The sequence below is a fragment of the Miniopterus schreibersii genome (genome assembly GCF_964146895.1).
Source record: "Miniopterus schreibersii genome assembly, chromosome: 12".
NCBI lineage: Eukaryota > Metazoa > Chordata > Mammalia > Chiroptera > Miniopteridae > Miniopterus > Miniopterus schreibersii.
In genome coordinates this window covers 17,844,748-17,867,900 of record NC_138112.1, presented here as the reverse complement: position 1 = coordinate 17,867,900, position 23,153 = coordinate 17,844,748, and the positions used below count along the sequence as shown (strand labels likewise).

The 23,153-nt window shown below is 36.5% G+C and overlaps 1 protein-coding gene across 1 annotated transcript in view; it reads left to right on the top strand.

The window, feature by feature from the left end:
- The window catches only part of CNTN5 (contactin 5), a 968,886-nt gene that overhangs the window by 545,372 nt on the left and 400,361 nt on the right, over positions 1–23,153 (top strand). Inside the window, exon 4 of the mRNA XM_081155637.1 lies at positions 16,366–16,587. Coding sequence (XP_081011763.1) covers positions 16,366–16,587 — 222 coding nt within the window. The remainder of the gene's footprint in view (positions 1–16,365; positions 16,588–23,153) is intronic.

Here is a 23,153-nt window from a genome sequence, read left to right as displayed (position 1 = left end):
CAAGTTTCAGTGCTTTTTATTATCATAAATAGAGCTGTTTTTCAATAATGTATAGGCATAAACTCATAATGCTATGGAAGCCATTTCAAAATAGAGGTTCAAAAACTCTTTTGGGCAATAAAAGCCAGTAGCACTAATAGAAGTGAATGATTTAAAAGACAGAACTTTTTCGATATATAAATTCTGGTGCAGATGTAACAATATCTCTTTGATTCGTTGCATAGCTCATGAGCAAATTAACATTTTTATATTATCTGTTTTGTAATGAGAAATTATTGAAAATCAATTACTCTTTTAGCTTTTAGGTCTCTTTTCTATTCAACAATACTTATTCAGTACTGACCACATGCAAGGCACCGTGGTAGACTCTGTGGGGGGTTAATTCGACTTTTTACATTATTGCAGCAGATGAGAACTCTATCGTTTATGCAGATTTCGCTAAAGACTCCTGTGAGGAAATGCATATGATAATATCACTAGGAAATATAGTTATTAAAATTTTTATTCAACCACCTCTTGGACAGATTAAATTTCCCCTGAATAGAGGGAGAAAATTATTCAATTTTGTCACATGTATTTTTTTCATCTTTTAGTTCCAAAAAAACCATTCTTTTAGCTGTGGGGAACACTTTTATTAAAAGAGCTCAATTTCAGATTTCATCAGCAGAGAGCATTGAATAGTATATATTAGATCACTTTCTGACCAAAAATTTCTATTAGAAGCCCCCAAATACAGTGGTTTATTTTTTTTCTTAACCTCTTCTTTAACATCATTACATAAAATCTAACATCTCCCTTAAATAGAACAAATTGACCTGAGAATCTCTATTTTTCTAAGACAGCACAAATAATTATAAGAAATAATTCCACATTACTTTGAAGAACTGGTAAATGTATACCACATTGATTTTCATTTCAAGTTGTTGTTGTACTAGTAGGCTTAATAACAATAACAAAAGTAATAATTATGATACAATTTGTGGGCTTATTTTGTACCAATGTGCTTGACAATTCACACATATTACCTAACTCATTACAACAGCCATTATGAAGTAATTAATATTATCCTACTTAACAAGTAATGGATGATAGAGTTGGAATTTGAACTCAAGGAAAATAGTCTTGAGGAGTGGAAAAGTATATCTTAAAAAATATTTTTACCTACAGTAATGTATATTACAGAATGCAGCACACTGAATAAAGAAACTGTTGGTAAAATACACTTTATTGTGGAAATAATGGGTGATTGGATAATTATCTCTTACCTGCCTTTGTTTCCAACAACTGTGTAAGATTTCTTCCATATCTGATGAAATTTTTATAATTTTACTTCATGTTGTTTTAGAAAAAAATTTTTTTTAGTGTTTGAAATATTAGATATTTTTAAAATTTTCATCTCTGAAATCTATTGTCTTCCGCCCATTGGATCCCAAAGTGACAGTTCCTCAGCAACTAGGGATCACGTTTCCATGCCTGAGATGAGAAACCGAGTAAACTTTTCACTAGGGTTTAAAATCTTTTCCCATCACTAATAAAAATTTCGTAGCAGCACACATTAGGAAACTTTGAGTAAAATATGTCCCCAAACTTCTACTTTTACAGTATCACCAAAAGGCTGGTATTTGCTATATTGTTACACTTTGTTGAATCAGAAGGCTAATTAGCAAAACTAAATATGGCTGAGATTTTAATGTTGTGTAGAATATGATAAATACATTTATTTAGGAAAATATATTTAATAAACTGACCAGAGGAAAATTATTTGACCAAATATGTGTTCATATTTGCCAAAATATTAAAGATTTAATATAAAAATATTTACAGAGAAAAATCTTAATCTTGACTCAGCTGTTTTACTAAGCAATAGGGTGATATTTGAGAATAGCACAATTTATCAAAAAACGTTAGATTGTTGCACTATTTCACTATTCTTCAAAAATACATTCAAACTCTAAAATTATACCTAACGTTGTCTCCCATTTCTATGGGTTCACCCAAATAGTAATATTAGATTGAGACACTTATTTTTTCCAAGTTTTATTGAGAAATAATTGACATGCATCACTGTATAATTTTAAAGCATACAGTGTGATGATTTACATATATTATTGTGAAATGATTTCTACAATAGGTTCAGCTAACATCCAGCTTCTCAAATAGATAAAATGAACAGAAGAGAAAGAAAACAATAAAAAAAACTTTCTCCTTGTTATGGAGACTCTTAGGATTTACTCCCTTATATATTACACAGCAGTATTAGCTGTATCATCATATTGTGCATTACATCCCTAAAAGATGCTTTTTAAGGTACCAAAAAAATCTTACTAGAGTATACACTCTGATATTATGATAGATTTAATTTTATGCTTAAAATCTCAAAACTATACACAAAGACTTTTTCTAGAGAATAAAGTTCTTTTGCACCAACCCCATATGTTTACTCGATATAAATAAAACTCTTAGTATGGGAGGACTGATTTTTTTTAATATAATAAAAAGTTAATTTATATATTAAGTGTTTGATTTTATCTTTGAATTGTAGTTATATTTTATAAACTAAGATAAAATGGTTTACAAATCATTAGTTCTATGAATAACAGTGATTAGTGATGTATCAATAGAACATCCCCCAAATTACATTTTTATGACATATTTACTATTTCCTAATCAACATGTGACAGCATTAGGGAAAAAACAAGTACAAAGGCTGAGCAGGCAACCGGGCCTGATTCACTTGAGAAGCCGTGGGGAGTTCATACAGAATGATTAACGCCGAGGGGGGAAGACGGGAAAGAGGAGATAGGAATTTGGACAGAGCGACAGGAGGGCCTTGTCTCTCAGAGGGCGGGCTTGCTCTGCCGTCAGGGTGAGAGGAAGGACCGCTGGGTCGGCAGCCAGGGTCAGCTCCCTTGTGGAAACGGTACTCTCACGCAGTTGTGGAGCAGAGACTGCAAGGGCCTGGGGGAAGTTAGAAGGGAGAGGCACCCAGGGCGGTGCTTACGGGCGTGGAGAAGGTAGAGTGGAAACACGGAGGCTGGGTGGCTTAGAGCTGCAGATGCTGTGCAGCATCCAGGGGGGATCCCCCCGGCAGCTACATAGAAAGGTGGCCAGGGAGAGGAAGGAGAGGTCAGGGCTATTTTTTAAAAAGCCAAAACAATCGAGCCCCAGTCAAATCCCTTATTTGTAGAGAGGAAAACAAATCAGAGCTATTGTTTGCCATCATAAAGGCACACCAACTTGTTAATTGAATGAATTTTCACTTTTCATCTAGTTTTTTGGCAGCTGGTAGACACAGCCTTGCAATCACCGCTCATTAGGGCGCTGGAGCTGCAGCTCCCCACTCCCCAGGGAAGCAGCTGATTTCATGAACCATCGTAACTGAAGAATGAACATTTTCAATGTGATATAATTAAACATTATGGGAAAGAATGGATTAGGGTCCTTTGTGACATTTGGCTAAACATGCTGGCTAGCAAAAATACACAAATGAAGGTCACATTTGCAATTATTATAAAAGTGTCTACATTTTAATTAGGTAGCTGATAAATGTCATTGAGCCTTAGCCACTGACCAACTGTCATTTTTAAAAAGAAGGAAAATGTCACCTAAAAAAGTTAAATTTTTTTGCACTGTCATGAAAATAAACTTGTTAGCCACACACACACAAAAAAAGTGTGCTCAGCACTAGGTGTTAAGTAGGCTTAGTGACAATCTCAAAATTTTTTTAAAAAGTGTTTGGACAGCATGTAAAATGCACTAATAATTCAGATTTCCAAGCGTTTTTCTCCTTTGCTGTAGAACCAGGAGGAGTCACACTAAATTTGAAAGGCTCTTCTTAGAGGGAGCAGTTTAAATAGTACTTTTTGGCCTGTGAGTTTGGCTTAAACTCATTCTTTATTAATTTGAATTAAATATTCACTGACTCTCTCCCTCCCATGACAAAGCAATCCTCAATCTCAGGCAATTTTGTACCTAAGAATTTTAAAAAATTGGTACCACTTCTTAAAAGTTCTAAAAATATTTTGAACCTTATAAAACTATCCAAAAATCATTTTTCCCCTTCCCCTGAACAACAGGAACAAGTAAAACTTGCATCACTTTATGCTAATAATGAATTTCCTTTTAAATTAGCATTTGAAAATGACACAGAGAAAAGTAAATATATGTAATGTTTTTATGGTCAATTTGACTATTATTTCTATATCTGGAGTTTTTAAAGCAGTCATAAATTTTTAAAAAAATTTAAAGGCAAAATAAATAAGTTAAAAAAATCATTAAAATTATTAATAAATTAACTTACATAAAAATATAAATCTTATTTTATAGTACACTTTCTTCAAATAAAAATTCACACTACAGTAAATGGAATTATTGATGATCATAGTGTACAAAGTGCTTTTAAGAATCAAGGAAAAGAAAACTCAATAGGGAAAAAATGGAAAACTATTGTATTTATAATTCAATGAGGAAATATGGACATGTGAAAAAAAATGAAATATTTAATAATCAAAATGCAAATACAAACAATAATGAAATAAGATTCTCACTAGCATATTTTAAAGGATAATTGACATTAGCAGTCATCTAATAAAAAGGTATACAAAACATGGTAATACAATGTTAAAAGTTATTGCTGTCTCAGGATGCTAGCAGGAGTATAATTAAGTCAAAATTCCTGGGGGGGGGGAGCAGTAAGAGCTATTTCATATTCAAAAATTCCACTTCTATGATGCTCTTCTAAGGGCATTAGTAATGCAGACAAAGATTTATGTTCAAGGCTATTCCTACAGCATTATATATGACAGATAAGTTAATCTGATCACAGGGACATGGTTAAGTAAAGTATAACAGCACACATCACTGGAATGTTACGTAATCAATAAAATGCTCTGGAAGACCATTTGTAACAGGATTCAATACTTACCATGTAATATTAAATACAAATTAGAAGTTTACATGTATAAACTAATCCCAGTTTTCTTCAAACAAAACAAAATATCTGCTTATGTCCCTGTTGCTAAACCTGTCTATAAATCAAGTGAGAAATATCAGTTTGGTTTTGCAAAAGACACTACTTCTGGATGCCAAGATCAGAGATGATTTTGATCCTACGGTGCGCATATATCTTTTTAACTAGAATGGAAAACAAGTTACTGCTATTCCATTTTATTCTGAACCTAATAATTTATTCCATAAGGGAAAAGATTAAGAGAATGCCCACTCTGAACCAAAATGATTCAACGGCACCTTTGCTTAAACACTCTCAGAGATCAAGAAAGGCATTCCTTTGAAATTAAATTCATATGTAAGTAAAACTTTTGATTTGGAAAGTAGTAGAGTTGTGATCTGTAAGGGCCAAGAAATAGCACTTCCACAGCTGGGAGTGGCTTTCTGGAAATAGAGCTTGTTAGATATTGAGTAAGTGCCACGGATGAGGCGGATGTGGAGACACTGACAGAGAGTGACATCATGAATCAGGCTTCAGCATTCCAGCCTGCTCGATGACTTTATCATCATTTAACTAAGTCACTGAACCTAATCAGCTGTCAGTTTAGGCTAGAAAACCACAACCACAGCAGAGGAGTGAATTTAAATGATTTGCAGGCATTTCTTCTGTTACATGAGAATTCACTTAACTTTGCTAACATGTGGTTGAGAAATTATCTTTGGATGTCTTCTTTGAAGAAATTGCAGTTAGTTAAACTGTTTCCAATTTATTCCTGTATCTGCCTCCCTAGCATATAGTTACTATATGCAGCTGTGGGACTGCCTTTGAAGAAAAATTACCTTATTGTAGTGAGGTCATTTGGGGACTTTGGGGACTTCAATAACTAAGGCCCCTTGAAGGGACTTTTAAGCAACTTTTTCATGTGATAAGTAGCAAAATAAAAGTCATATGCATATTTTATTTTTAAAATGTTTATTTTCCGTTTGTGAGATATGAACAAAGCTCACTTGAAATTTCATCTCTAGCTCCAAGGCCTTTTTTATTGGTATCCATTTCTTCTTCCTAGATGTTCCCACACAATTACTGGATTGAACAGTAATCCATTTATGCATCTATTTCACTCTCCCTTTTAATATTGTGGTTTGTGGCTTGGCTATCACAATGAGACTGTGATACACTGGAAAGATTAACAAACAGCTAGAGAAAATGAACATGGGGATTTCTTTAATGATTAAATATATAAGGAAATCGATTTGCTCAGAGCAGCTGCACAAAACAGGAGCTAAGGCACCAACCCAAGTGGGAAGTGGAGTTCCTTGGATCCTACCAGTTTCCTTACAGATACACACATCTGAACAAGCCAGCGCCCGCGGGGTGCAGATTCCACCGGGCCTGGGGAAGCCTGTATTCTCTTAACGGGACTGCGGCATTCTGCCCTCTTACTGCTGCATGGCTTAGTCCATGCAAGTGTAAAAAGCACACATCCTCTATTTGCAAAAAAGTAAACCTCATGAAGACCTTTTCTCTAAAATTGTCAGTATAAATATTTTTTTATGTGAATGGCTATCAGTATCAGACTGAGTGTTGTTCAAATTCTATGATTATAAAGTGGTGTCCCTGAAGTTTACATTGTCCTACTCTTGGTTTATAAGAACTCTTTGAAGGCAAAGATTTGATGTTTTGTGACTTTTTGTATTTCATGGTTACTTTTCAATTTCGGATATGTAAGGGTTGATTATTTTGTGTGTGTTGAATAAATACTAAATCCCATATTGCATTATGTGCGTCTGTGTAGCCCATGCATTTCAAGAGCATTCTTAGCTACCTAAAAATCCATGAATATAATGGCCATCTTGAATTTCACTCCTAAATCCACAATGACTTAGTGATGAAATGAGTGCATCCACATTTTATAGGTTCTAGGGAAAATACTTCAACAGCACAAAAAACATGGGGCATAATGAAACATGCATGTTTATTTTTTATATCACTGCATATAAAGAAGGCATAACTTTCCCATGAAATATTTTCTAAAGTTGTGGGGAAGACATTTTGTTTAATTATTTTTTAATCACAGCATTGATTGCTAAACAATATCAGCTTTATTTGATTTATCCTAAATGCACAGGGACTAGGAAGGTAAAAGCTAATACAATCATTAAAAGTTAAAACTTCACTGAAACCTTTAATTATCCAAAACAAGTGGGAATTCTTTAATCACTAAATTAATTTGGTTATATTTCACAACTAGCTCCTTTCCTAACGAATTTCCTCAGTGGTTAGAAAACAATATTCATATTATGAAATAAAGAATTTAATGCAATCACATTTTATGCTTTTAGTAATTTAAAGAGATATCATCCAAATCCCATAGATTTTAAAAACTTTTAATGATAGCGAAAAATGTACAGAAGAACTGCAAGAACTCTTTTTTTTATTTTTTATTTTTTGCAATAAAAGCATCTATAACACCCAGATTAAGGTATAATAATTTTCGTGCTATAACCTATTCATACAACAAAGCATTTACTATTTGGAAAAGAAGGTAAAGCTCTCAAAATCTTAAATCATTTCTACTTCAAGTGTGAACAGTGTACCTGAAGCGGAGTGGTAGAAGTAATCCAGAGCTCCATTGTTTCCTGGTTTTTGTTTTGATTTTTACCACGAAAGTATGTCTAGTTTTCAACCTTATGCAAAGAAGACTGTAAATGCTGTGCCGTTAATTTTTTTCCTTGTGTCTTAGAAGGACTACGGTTTAGATGCCTGACTTTGGTGCTTTAAAAACGGCAAGTTTCATCCTCTGTACAGCCTTTCCCGCTCCTGCAGCCCAAACACTGTAAAGTTTACACTTAAAACATTTCTTGAGGAAAGTGCTGAGTTGAGACATAGAATACATCTGACTCGGGCTGTTTCAAACTCTCCTCTGCCACAGATGCAGACAACCAAATTGAAACGATGCACATTATTTATAAATTATTTACCATTTCTAAATATGCTTCACACGACTGGCTTCGCTGAGGTGTCACATCCATCCATGCAAGCTTCATAAAACAGTAGCAGGCTAAAGTTGCACCGTTAACATTAATTCTCATCAAAGCCAGAACAGCCTTAGCAATTACCCTGAAAAAGGTCAGATATCAAATTTCTTTATGCTGACTTTGATGCCAAATTAGGTCACTCTGCAGGCCTGGCTGTTACATGACTTCTGCTCTTTCTGTACACTGTGTCATCAATATACGGTGGCACTTTGGCTCCCCTGACTTGTGAGTCAGTGATGAAGCATTAATACTCTTCAGAGCATCACATATCGCTTGGTGCTATAGTTTATTTATATTTACTTTTATATAAGAGCTTAAATAAGTATTTAAAATCAAACTAGAACTATAGGCAATAAATGAATTTATACAAAGACCTGTCATTTTGTGAATTCTTGGTGGCATTTACTTTTCTTGGGCTGTGAAAATAAACAGCATTGTACGCTGAATTGAAAGAAAAAAAATCAAATGTAGAACCCAACATTGATATTCTAGTTTTATCATCCATATTTTAAGAACTTTAAAGTTCCTTGTAAACATGTTTTTAACACTTAAGGACAGAGATAAAAATCTGAAGGTTTTGTCAGTATCAGAAAATTCAGGAAATTTTAAGTATAGTAAGGGATTAAATATTTTAAAAAGTATCCTTTATTATAACCACTTTTTTATCTTTATTTATGCAAAATATTGCCAGAAGAAATTCTAGTTCTACTAATTCTGACTCATTATTTCATGAATATTATTTACCTTCAATGGCAATGCTATAACTATAAAAGAACCTTTTAAGTAATGAAAAAGCAATGCTATTAGTTCCAAAACTGCAAGTGGTGGCAATGTCATTCTGAATAGACTACGATTTTATTAAATAATATAAGTCCAGTGGTCCCAAGGTCATTTGATTAGAAAATATTTAATGAAGGCATTAATATTTACTCCGACCCAACCTCCAGCTGGAATTTCATGGTGTGAGAGCACCAGGTTAATTGAGTTTTATCACAGAATCTCTACACCACTTTAGAAGTAACTGTAATGCATGTCCCCTAAGGTCTGATCTATGAGAAATGAGAAAATAGAAGAAAAAAATGATTAACGTGTAGCTAGATTCTGCTGACGTCTTCAGCATAGATATTCATTAAAAGTTTGAGCAACTAATGAAGATTTCTCTGAAAAGAAATCACAAGTCACTTTTCTTCCCAAACCCTGAACAGGAATATGAAGAAAAGATGGGGTGGCCTTGCTTCAGCCAACAGAAACACGGGGATACATAGGCACTGAGTTTTCTGTAGCTCAGTAATTTCCATCAGTAGCCTTTTCTTTTTCTAATTCACTCATGGGAATACACCTGTCAGGAAAACTTAAAAAATTAACTATCCCCCTTCCATTTTCCACTCTTTTAATTCCTCAGAGTAAAATGATTATGACAATTTGGTATTTATATACAGTGGCACCTTAGTTTTCGACCATCTCTGTTGATGAACATTTCTGTTACCAACGCCGTAAAGCTGGAAGGAAATGCTTCGGTTCGCGAACAGGCCTCCGAAGCCGAACATGCCCCATGACTCCCGCTGAGGGCCAGGTCCTGGGCCCAGCTGGCGGCTGCGGATCCCTCGGTTTTTGAACGTTTCAGAGCTCGGACGGTCTCCGAAAGGATCGCATTCAAAAACCGAGGGATCACTGTATTTGTATTTTGAAAGCCAATTCAATGTAGAAGGCATAAGCCCAATATCTAATTATGTCCACCAGAAAATAGTGAAGGGGAATAACTAAAGTGTAGCTAATAATAAAAAATAACTAAAAATAGTTATCATTTATTAAGCTCTTACGATGGACCAGGCAGAGTTTTAAGTGATGTATGTATGTTAATTTAGTTGATCTCTTCGAGAACCGAAGAGGAAACACAGTTGTTATCTCCATTCTAGAGACAAGGACACCAAGTCACTAAACTATTTATGTATTGGTCAAAACCACAGAGCTTCGGTGAGGTAGAGTCCAGATTTAAATCTGGGGCATCTAACTTTGGAGCATATATTGCAAAAAGGATTACTGAGAGAGCTGCTCTCGTCCAAAATTATCAATCAATAAAATGAGTGGCCAGGCTGTATGCACCAGAGCCAAGAAAACAGTTGTGTTCCCAGCAACTGAGTCATGATGTCAGCAAAGTAAAGAAACAATTTATATATATATTGGCCATTTCCTCTCAAGGCACTCTGTTTTTCTCTGTGTTTTTTTTATTATATTTATCATAATTCTTAGTTTTATATATTTTAGAATAATTTTGTTTGTTTGTTTAATGTCTCTCACTAATACTTTACCAATGTAATCCTTACCAATATTCCCAGGTTGTAAATTTCATAAAGGCAAGAATTATTGGTGACTTACCACTGTATCCACAGTTCCTAATATATCATAGAAATTCCATAAAGGGTTGTTGAAAAAAACAACAGCAATGAATGCTGAACAAGATGAGACTAATTAGGGAATAAACAATGTTTGTGTTTGCTGAAAGAAAGCAAGAAGTTATGGGGAAGGAATCCAGCCCAGAGCCCAGCGATGTTACGTAGCATTTATAGATCACTCAGCCTCTTTGAAATCCGGGGTGCAGGATTTAGACCCAACCTATCCTCTTTTTCTTAAATGACAGCCCTTGAAGTGTGACTAAAAACAGGTTCTGAATCCTGGATAAGATTTACCAAATGATCTGTCATCAGAAGATGCCTTTCAGTGACAAAGGTCAGGAATTTTTTAAGAGCTGAGGCAGGTCCACAGAAGGAGACTGAGCAAAGGGCTGTCTGCTAGACGCAGGGGTGGGGATGAGCATAGGGGCATCTTGGCATAGCAAAGACTTAGAGCTGGGTACAAGCCACTGAGCCTGGAGCAAAAGTGGAACTTACCCGGGAGGGCACTGATGTTCATGAATCAGATCATTTAAGGGATAGTTTAAATGGAAAATATTTTTTTCTAGAATATTCCAATATTTAGAAGTTGAGGAGACAAAAGAGACCTAGCAAAGGAGGTAAGGAGTAGCCAGTGAAATAGAAATAGAAATAAAAACGTAATTTATAGAATCCTGGAATCACACAAAGATATTGTTTAAAGTAAAAGGAAATAGTTAACCCTGTTGAATACTTCTAACAGGTCTAGTAGAGTAAAAACTGATCCTTAGACTTAGCAATGGCCTAGTTGTTGTTAACCTTGAAACGGGTCGTTACTATTGATTTACATAAACAAGGCTGCTTGGAGAGGCTCAAGGGGAAAAGGCTGGAGCGGAATTGAACACACTGACCATCAGTAGTTCTTTTCAAGAAGTGCTGCTGTAAAGGAAATAGGCAGAAGGAATGATAAAGTCAAGGTAGCTTTTTCTAAAGGTTAGAGGAATTTTATATAGTTATAGGAATGATCTCACAGGGAGACAAAAATTGATGCTGAAGAAGAGATACTGTACTGTACAGGGGATTTTCTAGAAATTTATCCTTGAGAGTCCAGATGGAATGGAGTGGGATTCAATGCACTCAAGTGGAGGAATGGACCTTTAATAGATGCACAACTTATCCACAGCATATCAGGAAATCAAGGCAGAATAAATGGGTGTATGTATGAGTGGTGGGAGCATGCGAGGAACCCTCTTTTCAGATTGCTTCTGTTTTCTCAATGAAATAGGAATTTCAAGATGGTAGGGAGCTTGAAGACAGAGGATGAGATGTAACAGACCTAGTAGGGTGGGAAAATAAATGGACTAAGAAAATGTGATAGCATTACCAGGAAGCTTAAGAATCTCACTTGCGGTTAATCTCATTAGACAGGGTATTTAGCGTGTGAAAACAACAGAAGGGAAGGCCAGAGTGTTTGAAGGCTCGTTGAAGGTATAATGACCACAGACTCACACCTGGAGAGGGAGGAATTGAGAGAATATGAGAGGCGCAGGACAGTGAAAGAGTATTAACATCAGTAGATTGTAAGTCATGAAGGGGTTGAGGTGCTAGAGAGAAAGAGATGAAATAAGATGAGATGAACGAAAATGCAAATGCTTGAATTTAACCTTCGGAAGAGAATGCTGTATTTTTCACCCTCGACAGAGCCTGCATGTGTGACATCCATTCAATCTCTCAGAGTTGAGATTTAAACAATGTCCTATAAATGAAACACCATTTCCCCCATTTATTTATGCTAATATATCTATTTTTCAGAGCTGAGAAGCCCCAGAACTGGGATTGAGGAGTAGGAAAATTAAAGATGTCAGAAAAAGGGACTAGGCAGTGAGGAGGGAATCTGGCAGGGCATACTCCAGCCCTGGCCCAGGGCATCAGCTGATTAGAACCTTGTCACGGGTTTAGAACCTAGCGCCAGAAGGTCACCGGTTTGATTGCCAGTCAGGGAACATACCTAGGTTGAGTGTTTGATCCCCAGTTGGGACTCATACTGAAGGCAGCCGATTGATGTATCTCACTCACATCAATGTTTCTCTCTCTTTCTCCCTTCCTGCCTCTCTAAAAATCAATAAAATAAAATAACAACAACAACAAAAATACTCCTGAGAGGGAGGCCTCTCTGAGACCAGGAAACTGATGGAGGCCACAGGCTAAGGCCAGGGTCGATATGTCTAATGCAATGGAGTTGGCAGTTTAGGGGTTCCAGACTGTCTTCAGGGCTTGGACCTCACTTTCACATCCATGGTGCATCGTATATGGAGGACTCCAGGCAGCTTTCATTCTGCTGGGCAGCCTGGTCTGCAGGGTTCGTCTCTCTGCACCTCTCATCCCCACTCGCAACTGCTCTCTCATCTGAGGGGCAAGAGTCTATTCCCTGCCCTTCAGTGACACCCCACTTCCCTAACTTTCTCCTTTCCTTTCCAGGTTCCACTACCTCTGCTTTCCCCTTAAATGCTGGTGCTCCTGACTCCCATTTTCAACACTATTTCTCATTTTACAGATTTCCTTGTCAAATTCGTCAGTTCTAATAGTTTTAATAACCACCTAATTGATTACCATTTAATAATCTCTCAAGAGCCTGCATTTCCCTTGTGTTTACAGAATCTCATGATCAACATAAATGCCCGAGAAGCACCTCCAGCTGTCCACCTGCCCAAAACTGAATTAATGAGCTTTGGCCTCCAGCATGTGCCTTTTCCTACAGTCTTATCCATCTTCTAGGAGCACAGATCATCCTCAGTTCCTTACTTGCCTGTCCTGGCCTCCAATCTAATCAGTCAGTGATCGTATTAATTTTATCCCCATATAGATTATCATCTCCTCATTCCTGGCTCATCTCTGCCTTTATTACAGCTTTAGGCTCTTGAGTAGTCATTTTTATTTTTGTCTTATTCCAAATGGCACTGTGGCCAGAGTGATCTTTCTAAAACCTATTGCTGTCTTTCCGAGGTCGTGCCATTTTAGCATGATGTGTCAGGCATTTCGTCATTGGCCCCAGGCTAACTTATCCAGCCTTCGCCCTCCTCCCTCCTCTCGCCCTCATGCTCTGAGCTCCTGATTGTTTAGCCTTCCAAGCATGCCATGCTGCCTTTCCTTTCCAGGTCTTCATGTGTTTTCTTTCCTTTATCTGGAATATTTTTTCTGCTCCCCTCAGAGCTTTGCTGAGCTACTCACTAATGGACTTTCAGGACTCAGTTTAGACAGTTTCATTTGGAAAGTACTTTCTGATGGCCATAGGATGAATAAGAGGATTCCTTACCCAGGGGAGGGAGCCCATACGTCCCTGAATTTGCATTTATGTCAAATGGAATTAAAGTTGCAAGCGTGGTTGCCTTTTTTCTCCCCTAGATCACATGCTCCGTAAAGGTTGATGCAATACCTCATCGCCTTTGTATCCCTCGAATGTAGCCCATGCTAAGTCCTCATTGCATGTTTGTGGAATATATAAATGAATGCATAACTTATCAGATTCCTAGAAACAGCTTTAGGTTTCTCTTTAATTGATGAAAGAGGAATCTCCACTGCAACAGATGCAACTGATTATGTGAAAAATGAAGCCCTGGTGTGGAGCACACGCAAACTGGCATTTGGCTCATCTCTATTTATATGAAGTGGCATAAGCCAATTACTGTTCTGCTTGGACAGTATGTATTTTGTTAAAATATATATTTATTTATATGAATAGAAAGGTCGATAGAGATAGATTAGATAGATAGATGATAGATAGATAGATGATAGATGATGATAGATAGATAGATAGATAGATAGATAGATAGATAGATAGATAGATAGATAGAGATAGATAGATGATAGATAGATAGATAGAGATAGATGACAGATAGATAGATAGATAGATAGATAGATAGATAGATGATAGATAGATAGATAGATAGATAGATAGATAGATAGATAGATAGATAATAGATAGATAGATGAATGATATATATGATTTATAACTAAACGATGATCCTGGCTTGTCTGAACCTCTTTATGGCCCTTCTAGCTTTCCACTGATTATCCTTATCTAGCTTTAAGAACTATAGACCACATTCTCACACTCCATTTCAATAGTTAACACCAGCATGCGGTAATTCTTTTTTTATTTTTTATTTTATTTTTGTGTATGAGCAGGGTAGGCAGCTAGAGCACAGGGCAACAGACTGCAATAAGAAATGAATAGGTTCTGAGATTACAACTACAAACTACCTTAAAGGAAAACTCATTCTCTTTTCATTACTTTATACCTCTAGGTGCCAAAACTTGCACTTAATTCCAGGTTTTAAAGAAGACTTTATGTCTGCCCATAATCTGTTCTCATATACTTTGCCCAGGAGAGGTTAGCTATTTTCAGTTAAAATTGACCCACCTTCACCAGACTTATGGTTGAACATAAATACTAAAGGAAATGGTTCTTGTTACAGCTCCTGATAGGCTCGGACTACACATTATTTTAAATGTGCAGAACATCTAAAAATATACTTTTTCAAGTTTCAGAGGAATCATATTTACAATTTCACAGAGCAGAAAATGTTAAACTTAATTCGATGCTTAACACCTAAAGTGTTATTTTCAAATCACAGAAATGCTTCTTGCATTCTAAAATATCTCTGAGGCAATATAATGACTCCAAATCATTTTAATTATGAGAAAGCCTACTAACAGGATACGTGGTTTTTTTCCTAAAATAAAGTTCAAATGTCAGATATCTTGAACAAAGATATCTGATTATTAAAAGTATTTCCGAGATCGACAAATTGCCAACTTCAATTGATATCAGACCTAGGGGAAAAAATTCCAATTTCAAATTGTTTTTGAGAATTCATCACAATTAGTTTGTATTTTTGAACATTTGATCTATAGACTAAACTGACTCTACCCCATAGACATAAAGGAGTGTTTGTACAACCCACTTCAGGCACTATGCACATCTTTTGTAATGAAAAATATTGAGCATTAAAGTAAAACATGAGCATAACATTTCTCAGTAATCAAATTTCATAATAATATCCCCACTTGATAATATTAAATTATATAGATTATACATCAAAATCTACAAAACAAATTCATCCAAAATTTTGACATTATGTAGTAAATTTGGCTGCTTTTCAAGAATATGAGGCATAACTTACAACCTAGATTTTAGATCATGATGATCCAATCTATGTCTATATATGTATTTTGTTTTTATTTTTTCTAATCTGTATTTATAGAATGTAATCCAGATTTTTTTTTTATTTCCTCCATTTTTAATAATAAAAAGGAACTGGTCTAATGTATGTAAATAGGTGTTTTAATATTAAGGCAAATAAAAAGTTAATTCCCAAATATTCTTGACAGAGAAAATAAAAGGTTTAAAATTTTGGATGTATTCCTTCCTCCCTCCCTTCCCTTCCCTTCCCTTCCCTTCCCTTCCCTTCCCTTCCCTTCCCTTCCCTTCCCTTCCCTTCCCTTCCCTTCCCTTCCCTTCCCTTCCCTTCCCTTCCCTTCCCTTCCCCCTCCCCCTCCCCCTCCCCCTCCCCCTCCCCCTCCCCCTCCCCCTCCCCCTCCCCCTTCCCCTCTTTCCCTTTCCCTTTCCCTTTCCCTTTTCCTTCCCTTCCCCTCTTTCCCATTTTCCTTTCCTTCTTCATATCTCCTTCCTTCCTCCCTTCCTCCCTTCCTCCCTTCCTCCCTTCCTCCCTCCCTCCCTCCCTCCCTCCCTCCCTCCCTTCCTTCCTTCCTTCCTTCTTTATTTTTTTCTTTTTCTTTCACCACAACTTTATAACTAGTAGAATTTCCAGAAAATATTTTAAAATATTAAAGTAACATTTTATTTTTCCCCCACTCACACTGTGATTTGCATTCAGTTGCATTTCCAAGGGAGGTTTTCAACAATATCTTCAGAAGGAATAATTTTCACAGGAAAAAATAAAATATTCTCCTCAGAATTCATTTTTTATTATTGTGTTTTCTTCTACAGAATATTCTGGAGCTCTTCCTAGTCTCCCTACTTCATATGCTGCTTTGTTAAGAATTAAGAAGAGTTCACCTTCATCCGTGTCTGGTTCAAAGACTAGACCACGATACAGCAGCCCCTCCCTAGGAACACTGAGCGTTTCTTCACCGAGCTGGCGAGGAACAGCTCAACAATATTATTCCCCCGTCAACCTTTATCATTCGTCAGATGCCTTCAAACAAGATGGTAAGTGTCAGAGGGAAATTTCACCCTTTGGATTTAAACAGGCAAGAAGACTTTATTCAAGACAATTGCAATAGGGGTCAAGGCTAATGCAATAATGGAAAGAAGTTAAACTCAACTCCCCTAAAACAGAAAATGGGAGGGTGTTTAAGACCTGGAAAAGTGGCAGACTTTGAGGAAGCGGTTGGTCAATGCGATTAGGTCACCTGTGTTTACTAATTGGTGGTTGTCAAAGTTAGTCTCTTACCCTCCTATAGAGACTAGGATATAGGGGCCCTCTCTCTTTCAATGATTACATTTCAAAGAATGGCTCCCATCCTTTGAGAGATCCTTGAGAAAGACATCCCTAGGTTTTAAAACTGACAAGAAACTGGGAGAAGATTTACATGTCACAGGGTCAAAAAGAATTTTAATCACTAGTTACCTAAAGTAAATGCTCTAAGAAAAGGGAGTGAGGGGACTATGTTAGTAAGAAACCTGCCTAAAGTTTAGTCAAGCTGAGGAAAATGTTAAGGGCATCTTGGTAATAAATGAGTCTTCTGTTCCATACATATTTCAGACAATGTTTATGTATTTAATTATATCTGAGACCAACCTGATTTAGGATTAAGACTAAATAATAAATTCATAGACTGAAAGAAAAAATATAAAACTTTTGAAAGACAATTTGACAATGAATGTTAAAGGCCTCAAAATAGTCATATCCTTCAATCCCATGGTTTTGATTCTAGAAATGTATTCTGCATAATAAAAGAATAATGCACATGGAGATATCAGTATGTACTTAGCTTTATTTATGAGCAGAAAATAAGAAATCATTTCAATGTCCAACACTAAGATATCAGTTAAATGAAGGCCTACTATGCACATACTAACATTATGGTTTGAACAACATTTTTGATATGTTTTCTAACTTTGTCATTTTTGGATATATCAATAAAGCAATACAAGATAAATTAATATTCGGAGAGAAGCACTGGCACCTGATTGTTAGAAGGTTCTGTGCCAGCTCTTTTGTACAGCTTATATCAATTATACTCTCAACAAATATGTAAGATGGACATTCTTACTGTTTACAGTGGGAATGGAAACTCAAGGGCAGATAAATATCTTTGAAAAGGTCACACTGAGAATAAGTAGTGTTAAAGAACAAAATTCAACTGAATAAACTTGAAGATTTAATTGGCTTTATTAAATTCACGCGTAGAGCAACATCCCATTTAGCAACTAGAAGGGCACTCCCAGGGGTTGTACAACAAGAGAGTTTTTTTATAGGCAGAAGGTTGTGGCAGGGATTTATTAACAAAAGAAAATAAGGGAGAATTACTTCCTCCAATTATTTTGGGAGGAAGGAAACGGCAGGGGTTTTATCTTGCATATTATCTCACTAACATTGATCAGAAAATTCCTGGCTGAATGGTTTAAAATTCCACTCCTGGGAGAGGCTGAAACTGCAGTTAGTTTACTATATTTTGGTTTGGTGACCTGGCTTAGTAAAAATGAATCCATTTGGACTGCAGGTTTTTTTTTTACAACTCCCACTTTTTAATCAAACCTCAGCCTGAAAGATATGTCAGAATTTAAAGCAATGGTGTCACTCTCAGCTACTTCTCTATAGTTCTCACATCTTTTAAGGATCTTGTGTGATATTCACTAGCCATGATGTTTCTGTTTAATCCCTGGGATACTCACAGGTCATGGCTTCAGGTTCAAAATGCTTCAATTGATCTTTTCTTCATTCCTTTTTGATGTTCCAGTCTTAGGGGTATCTTTTGCTGCAAACACATTTTAAGCTTGTGAGAGGGAAATTATTATGACAACTCTAAGCAGGATAATTCCCAATGTTTGGAATGCACTTTGGAGCCATAGTCTCCAAGATTCAAACCAATCAAAGAAAGACCATATTAAAGCAGTCACCCTTTTAAGTCAAGTGGCTTTCTCACTGATCTTATATAACTGAGTTTCAGCTTCCCTAGAAGTGTTGAACTAGGTATAGCAGGTGATGCTGAGCACAGCACAGATACCTTCTTGCTCAACTGAAAAATTATCAAGGTCTATTCAATGTCTCCAAAAGTTAAGGAAAGGTAATTCCTATTTACATTTACTGCTAACCAGGGAAGAAGGACCCTGCCAAAGTTAGCAAACCCTGAATCATGAAGATTCTTAGTAGGTCCTTTTTCAACAGTTAGATAACCTGAGGCACCAGCATTGTAGGCATTCATAGGCCCCAGAAGAATGATAACCAACACAGACAAGTGTAAATCCAGTCAGGGCACAATTTCTCATTCAAGCCAGGGGTCATTTGGGTTCCCTCATAACCCAAAATAAAAAGTTGTTCTAAATTCCAGAGGTTACTCCCTTAGCAATGACCTGGGTGATACAAATGATGGCATTATCTTTCCAGGTCAATGCCAGTATAACAGAAAGAGAAGAAGAAAGGGTTTTATGTGTAGGCAAAGTAGGAAGTCTCTTTTTTTAATTTATCTTTCTCATTGAAAGTATTACAGATGTCCCCTTTTTCCCCCATTGACCCCTCCACCCTGCACCTGCACCCCCCACAGGCCTACTGCACTATTGTCTGTGTCCGTGGGCTATGCATTTTTGCATATAAGTTCTTTGTGATCTCTTGGATGGAAGCAGTCTACATCAATGTCAGTTTCTTCTCCTCCTTAGTCAATTTTGATGGTCTCCAGCGTTTATACAGAATCAGATGTCAGGTGCAGGTTTCTTTAGCTGTGAGGTGTGTATCCAAGACTCAACGCCTTCTGGTTTTGCAGCAGTGACAATGGTTGGGAGTACTTGCTAAGATTCCTTTCAATAGGGCTCAAGGGCTGTCTTCCTTCGATGATGCTTCCAGAAAACCCATTGTCCAGGAATTAGAATGTAATCAACAGCATCCCTTGAATGGGGGTCTGGAAAATATTTCCTTACCCTGTTAATAATAGGCTTGAGCATAAGACATTAAAGACTTAACAGTAGCTAGTGAGACTAGTATGAAACAACAAGGGATCAGCAGATGATTAATCAGCGATAGGCATTGGTCTACCAGTGACTATTTTGTGTAGAGTGAAAACATCTATTTTTTACCATTATTGGCATCAGCCTTGCAGCAGGAAAAGGCTTCAGCCCATCTGGGAAACATACGTAATACAACAAGAACATATCAATAACCCATATTAACTGACAGTGCAAGGAGGTCCAGCTGAAGGTGCTCAAAAGGTTCAGAGGAAGGTCTGAGGCCTTTCAGGACCAAAGAGTTTTTCCTCTGTGGTGCAGGAAGAAATGCAAAAAAACCCAACAAAACAGAATGGGGTTGGCCAGGAAGCTTGGAAGAACCACGTGGCTGTCTTGGGTTTTTCATAGCCTTGACTATTTATTTAATTTACAGCTATTTTTCACCCATCTTAATTTCTCTCATTCAAGACCAGACTGTTGCCATGTTACAGAAACATCAGCATGGCCAAAGTCTGGCACTGAGAGGTTTGCAGAAGCCGCATGGACTTCATCCACATCTGCCACAACCTTTATAGATTTTGTTGCTGTGCCTTTGCCTAAAAGTCAACTAGGGGATTCCCGTGTTACTCGGGTTCAGTCCTTGTAGTGTGAGGCTCAATTTTGATGACAGGCATTATGTGCCGGGACATATCAGACTTCCAGGAATTTTACATAATATCGAAAACTCTTATAACAGACACTCATATACAGACACAATACAAAGAAGACTCATTACTTCTTATGTGACAATGTTACCCTTGTAATTTAACATATCAAATAAGCCTAATTAGTTCAAAATCTCCCGTTTTATAAGGAGACAGACAAATTCTTTGATATTTTCCCTGAACCCTCTGAAAAATATCAAAGTTAGTGTGGGGTCAAAAAAGACTAGAATTTGATTCTTATGAAGTTTGTCAAAAATATCAAAAGGTTCTAAAGCACTTGACTAAATAGGATCACAAGTTATTATGAAACAATCCTTAATTATTTTGCCAATGTGACATCAAAAGATTTCAAAGACAAATACAGGTTAGCTCTTACTGTTGTGTTGAGAAGATTCAGTTTTCTTAAGTAATCAAAGACCTGGTTCAGACAACATAAAACAGAAAATTATTTGGATAAAACACAGTCTTTGCTTTCTCGATAGATTAGTTGAAAAGAGAAACCTTTCAGCAGATGAAAGAAAATTAAGTTTGGGGTTTATATAAGTACACCATTGGTATTAAAGTTTAATTTTTAAAACCCTTACAATTCACTTAGCCAGCTTAATTACACAGGCAAAATTCTCTATCTCTCTCTCTTCAACTTTTTGTATGTATTTGGTTTGTCCTCCATAGCCAGAAGTTCTAGTTTAAATAAAATCACCCTCATTTCCCTGAATAAAAGTGTGTCTTCATTCTTGATGGTATTTATGGGCCAAAAAACACAATTTACTGTCCATACATACAGTCACCTTCCTTATTATTTTCATTGGTGTGAATTACATAAATTAGAACTTTTAACCTTTGAAAACTTTAAATTTTAATAAAATCTAAGAAGTAAACAATAATAAGCTGTCTTTTATATTAGCTGTCTGTGGCTTGGCAAATTTATAAATACTTTTTATTATTTTTGAAAACGTGCTTTCTCAGAGTAAATTTCTCAGCATGGCATAATGCATGTTTACTAGTAAATTCAAATTTATCTTTAATTTTTCTACTATAGGAAGTTAAAAGTACATAAATTCATGTTCAGTAATTAATTTTCCAGTATTTTTTCCTTATTTGGAAATGCTCTAGATATTTAATACATTTCCACCACTTAATTTAACTTAGCAAAACTTCAAGTCCTCAGATTACTGAAAAGATTTGGGAAACTTACTTGAGAAGTTTACCTAAAATCTTTTAACCCTACTTATATATATTTAATTCACTCATTCTTATTTTTGTTTAGATTATTCATAAAAATTTTATATCAGGTTATTTTTCTTAATTACAAAATTTTTAACAGAAATAACATGAGCTTGTTTGACTAATGTTATCAAACAAAAAGAGTTTGTCCACAGGGCACTAGCAGAGCCAAACACTGGACAGGGAGAATTGCAGTGAGAAAGACTGGCTATTTTATTATGAATGGCGTCACCCAAAAGGGTCTGGGAATCTAGGCCTCTATAGCCCAAACTCCCAGGGGGTTTGTAGGTTACAGATTATACAAGGAAAATTTGTAACAATACAGAAACCTTATTTTCTTTAATGTGGCCTTTTATTTTGATTTTTTTCCATTGACTCAGCTGGCCTCACCTAGCACCCTGACTCGCCTCTCGACTCCTCTACCTTGAATCATTACGCCCTCAGGACACGGAGCTTCTGGTCAGCATCCAGTAGCCTTAGAAACAAGGTTCTGGGTCTACTGACTATTGAAACAGAGTTTTCAGTGAAACTAAACATAGTATCGTGGCCTCAGTTGTGTTTTAGCTCTGGACCCAGGAAAGGGGAACAATCCCACAGAACAAATCCTTGAGGAACTGGACGGAACAACTCCATGGCTGACATCAGGACCAAATGCAATGATCAACATGATTTTTTTTTTCTTTTACTGGACTGAGGAGATAATTCCTTTACAAAAAAAAAAAAAGGAATCCTCCATGAGTTTCAGAATTTTTTTACTTGTGGTCCTTAGATGGGGAGAAAGATACCTGAGAGGGATCATATGTAGCCTTGGTGGCTTTATTTTGAATAGGTTACTGTTCAAAGGTGTTTTCACGGTGGAAAGACAGTTCAGGCAGAGTTACTCGAATGAGTACACAAATTAAGGAGGGTAGAGAAGAGCAGCGAGAGTCATGTCAGCCCTATAGGGTTTTGAGTTAGGCATCTTGTATCTCTTTAATTTGCCATTAGACTTTGCAATGAATCTTTCAAGAACACTACTTTAGAATTTTGAAACACTTTGTAAACTTTTGCATGACAGTTAAAATAGATATCTCATTCTGTTGGTTCAATTTGGGAACCCTTATTTTCAAGTGCACTTAAATAATTTTATCTAACCAGAATTCTCCTCACAGTGACCATTGCAACTCAAGAATCTCCATCAAGGTTTTCACTGCTTTGCAAATATATTCAGCTTCTGGGACTATAGTTCTTAAACATAAAATAAGCAAGTGTGCCAAAAAGTGGCACACTCAATTTTTGAATATAAAGGATTCCATTTCTTAATATTCACTTGAAGGTCTTTTGTTGGACCCAGTCCAGCTCAAATCAAATCCAGTCTGATCCCAGACTCAGTTCTTAAGTTGGACCCTTTTGACAGGAGCCATATATGCGGGATTTGGCCATTGATTTCCTCTCACTCAGAGCACCTCAATTTTGAGTCCACAGGCTACTGACCTCTTTTAGCACAAAGGAGCCTGTCTCCCAAAAGCTACATACTGAGAGGGTGCTACAGACCTCCCAGATCTAGCCTAATGGTCTTCAGAGGGCACATTGTTGTAAGTTCTTTGTTAAGGACCTAAGATCCTGGACAAAGACACAGGTCCACAGGAGCTACCTTAATAAGTTTAAGTGCTGCTGCCACTTTAGTGAAAATTTTCTGTGATAGTG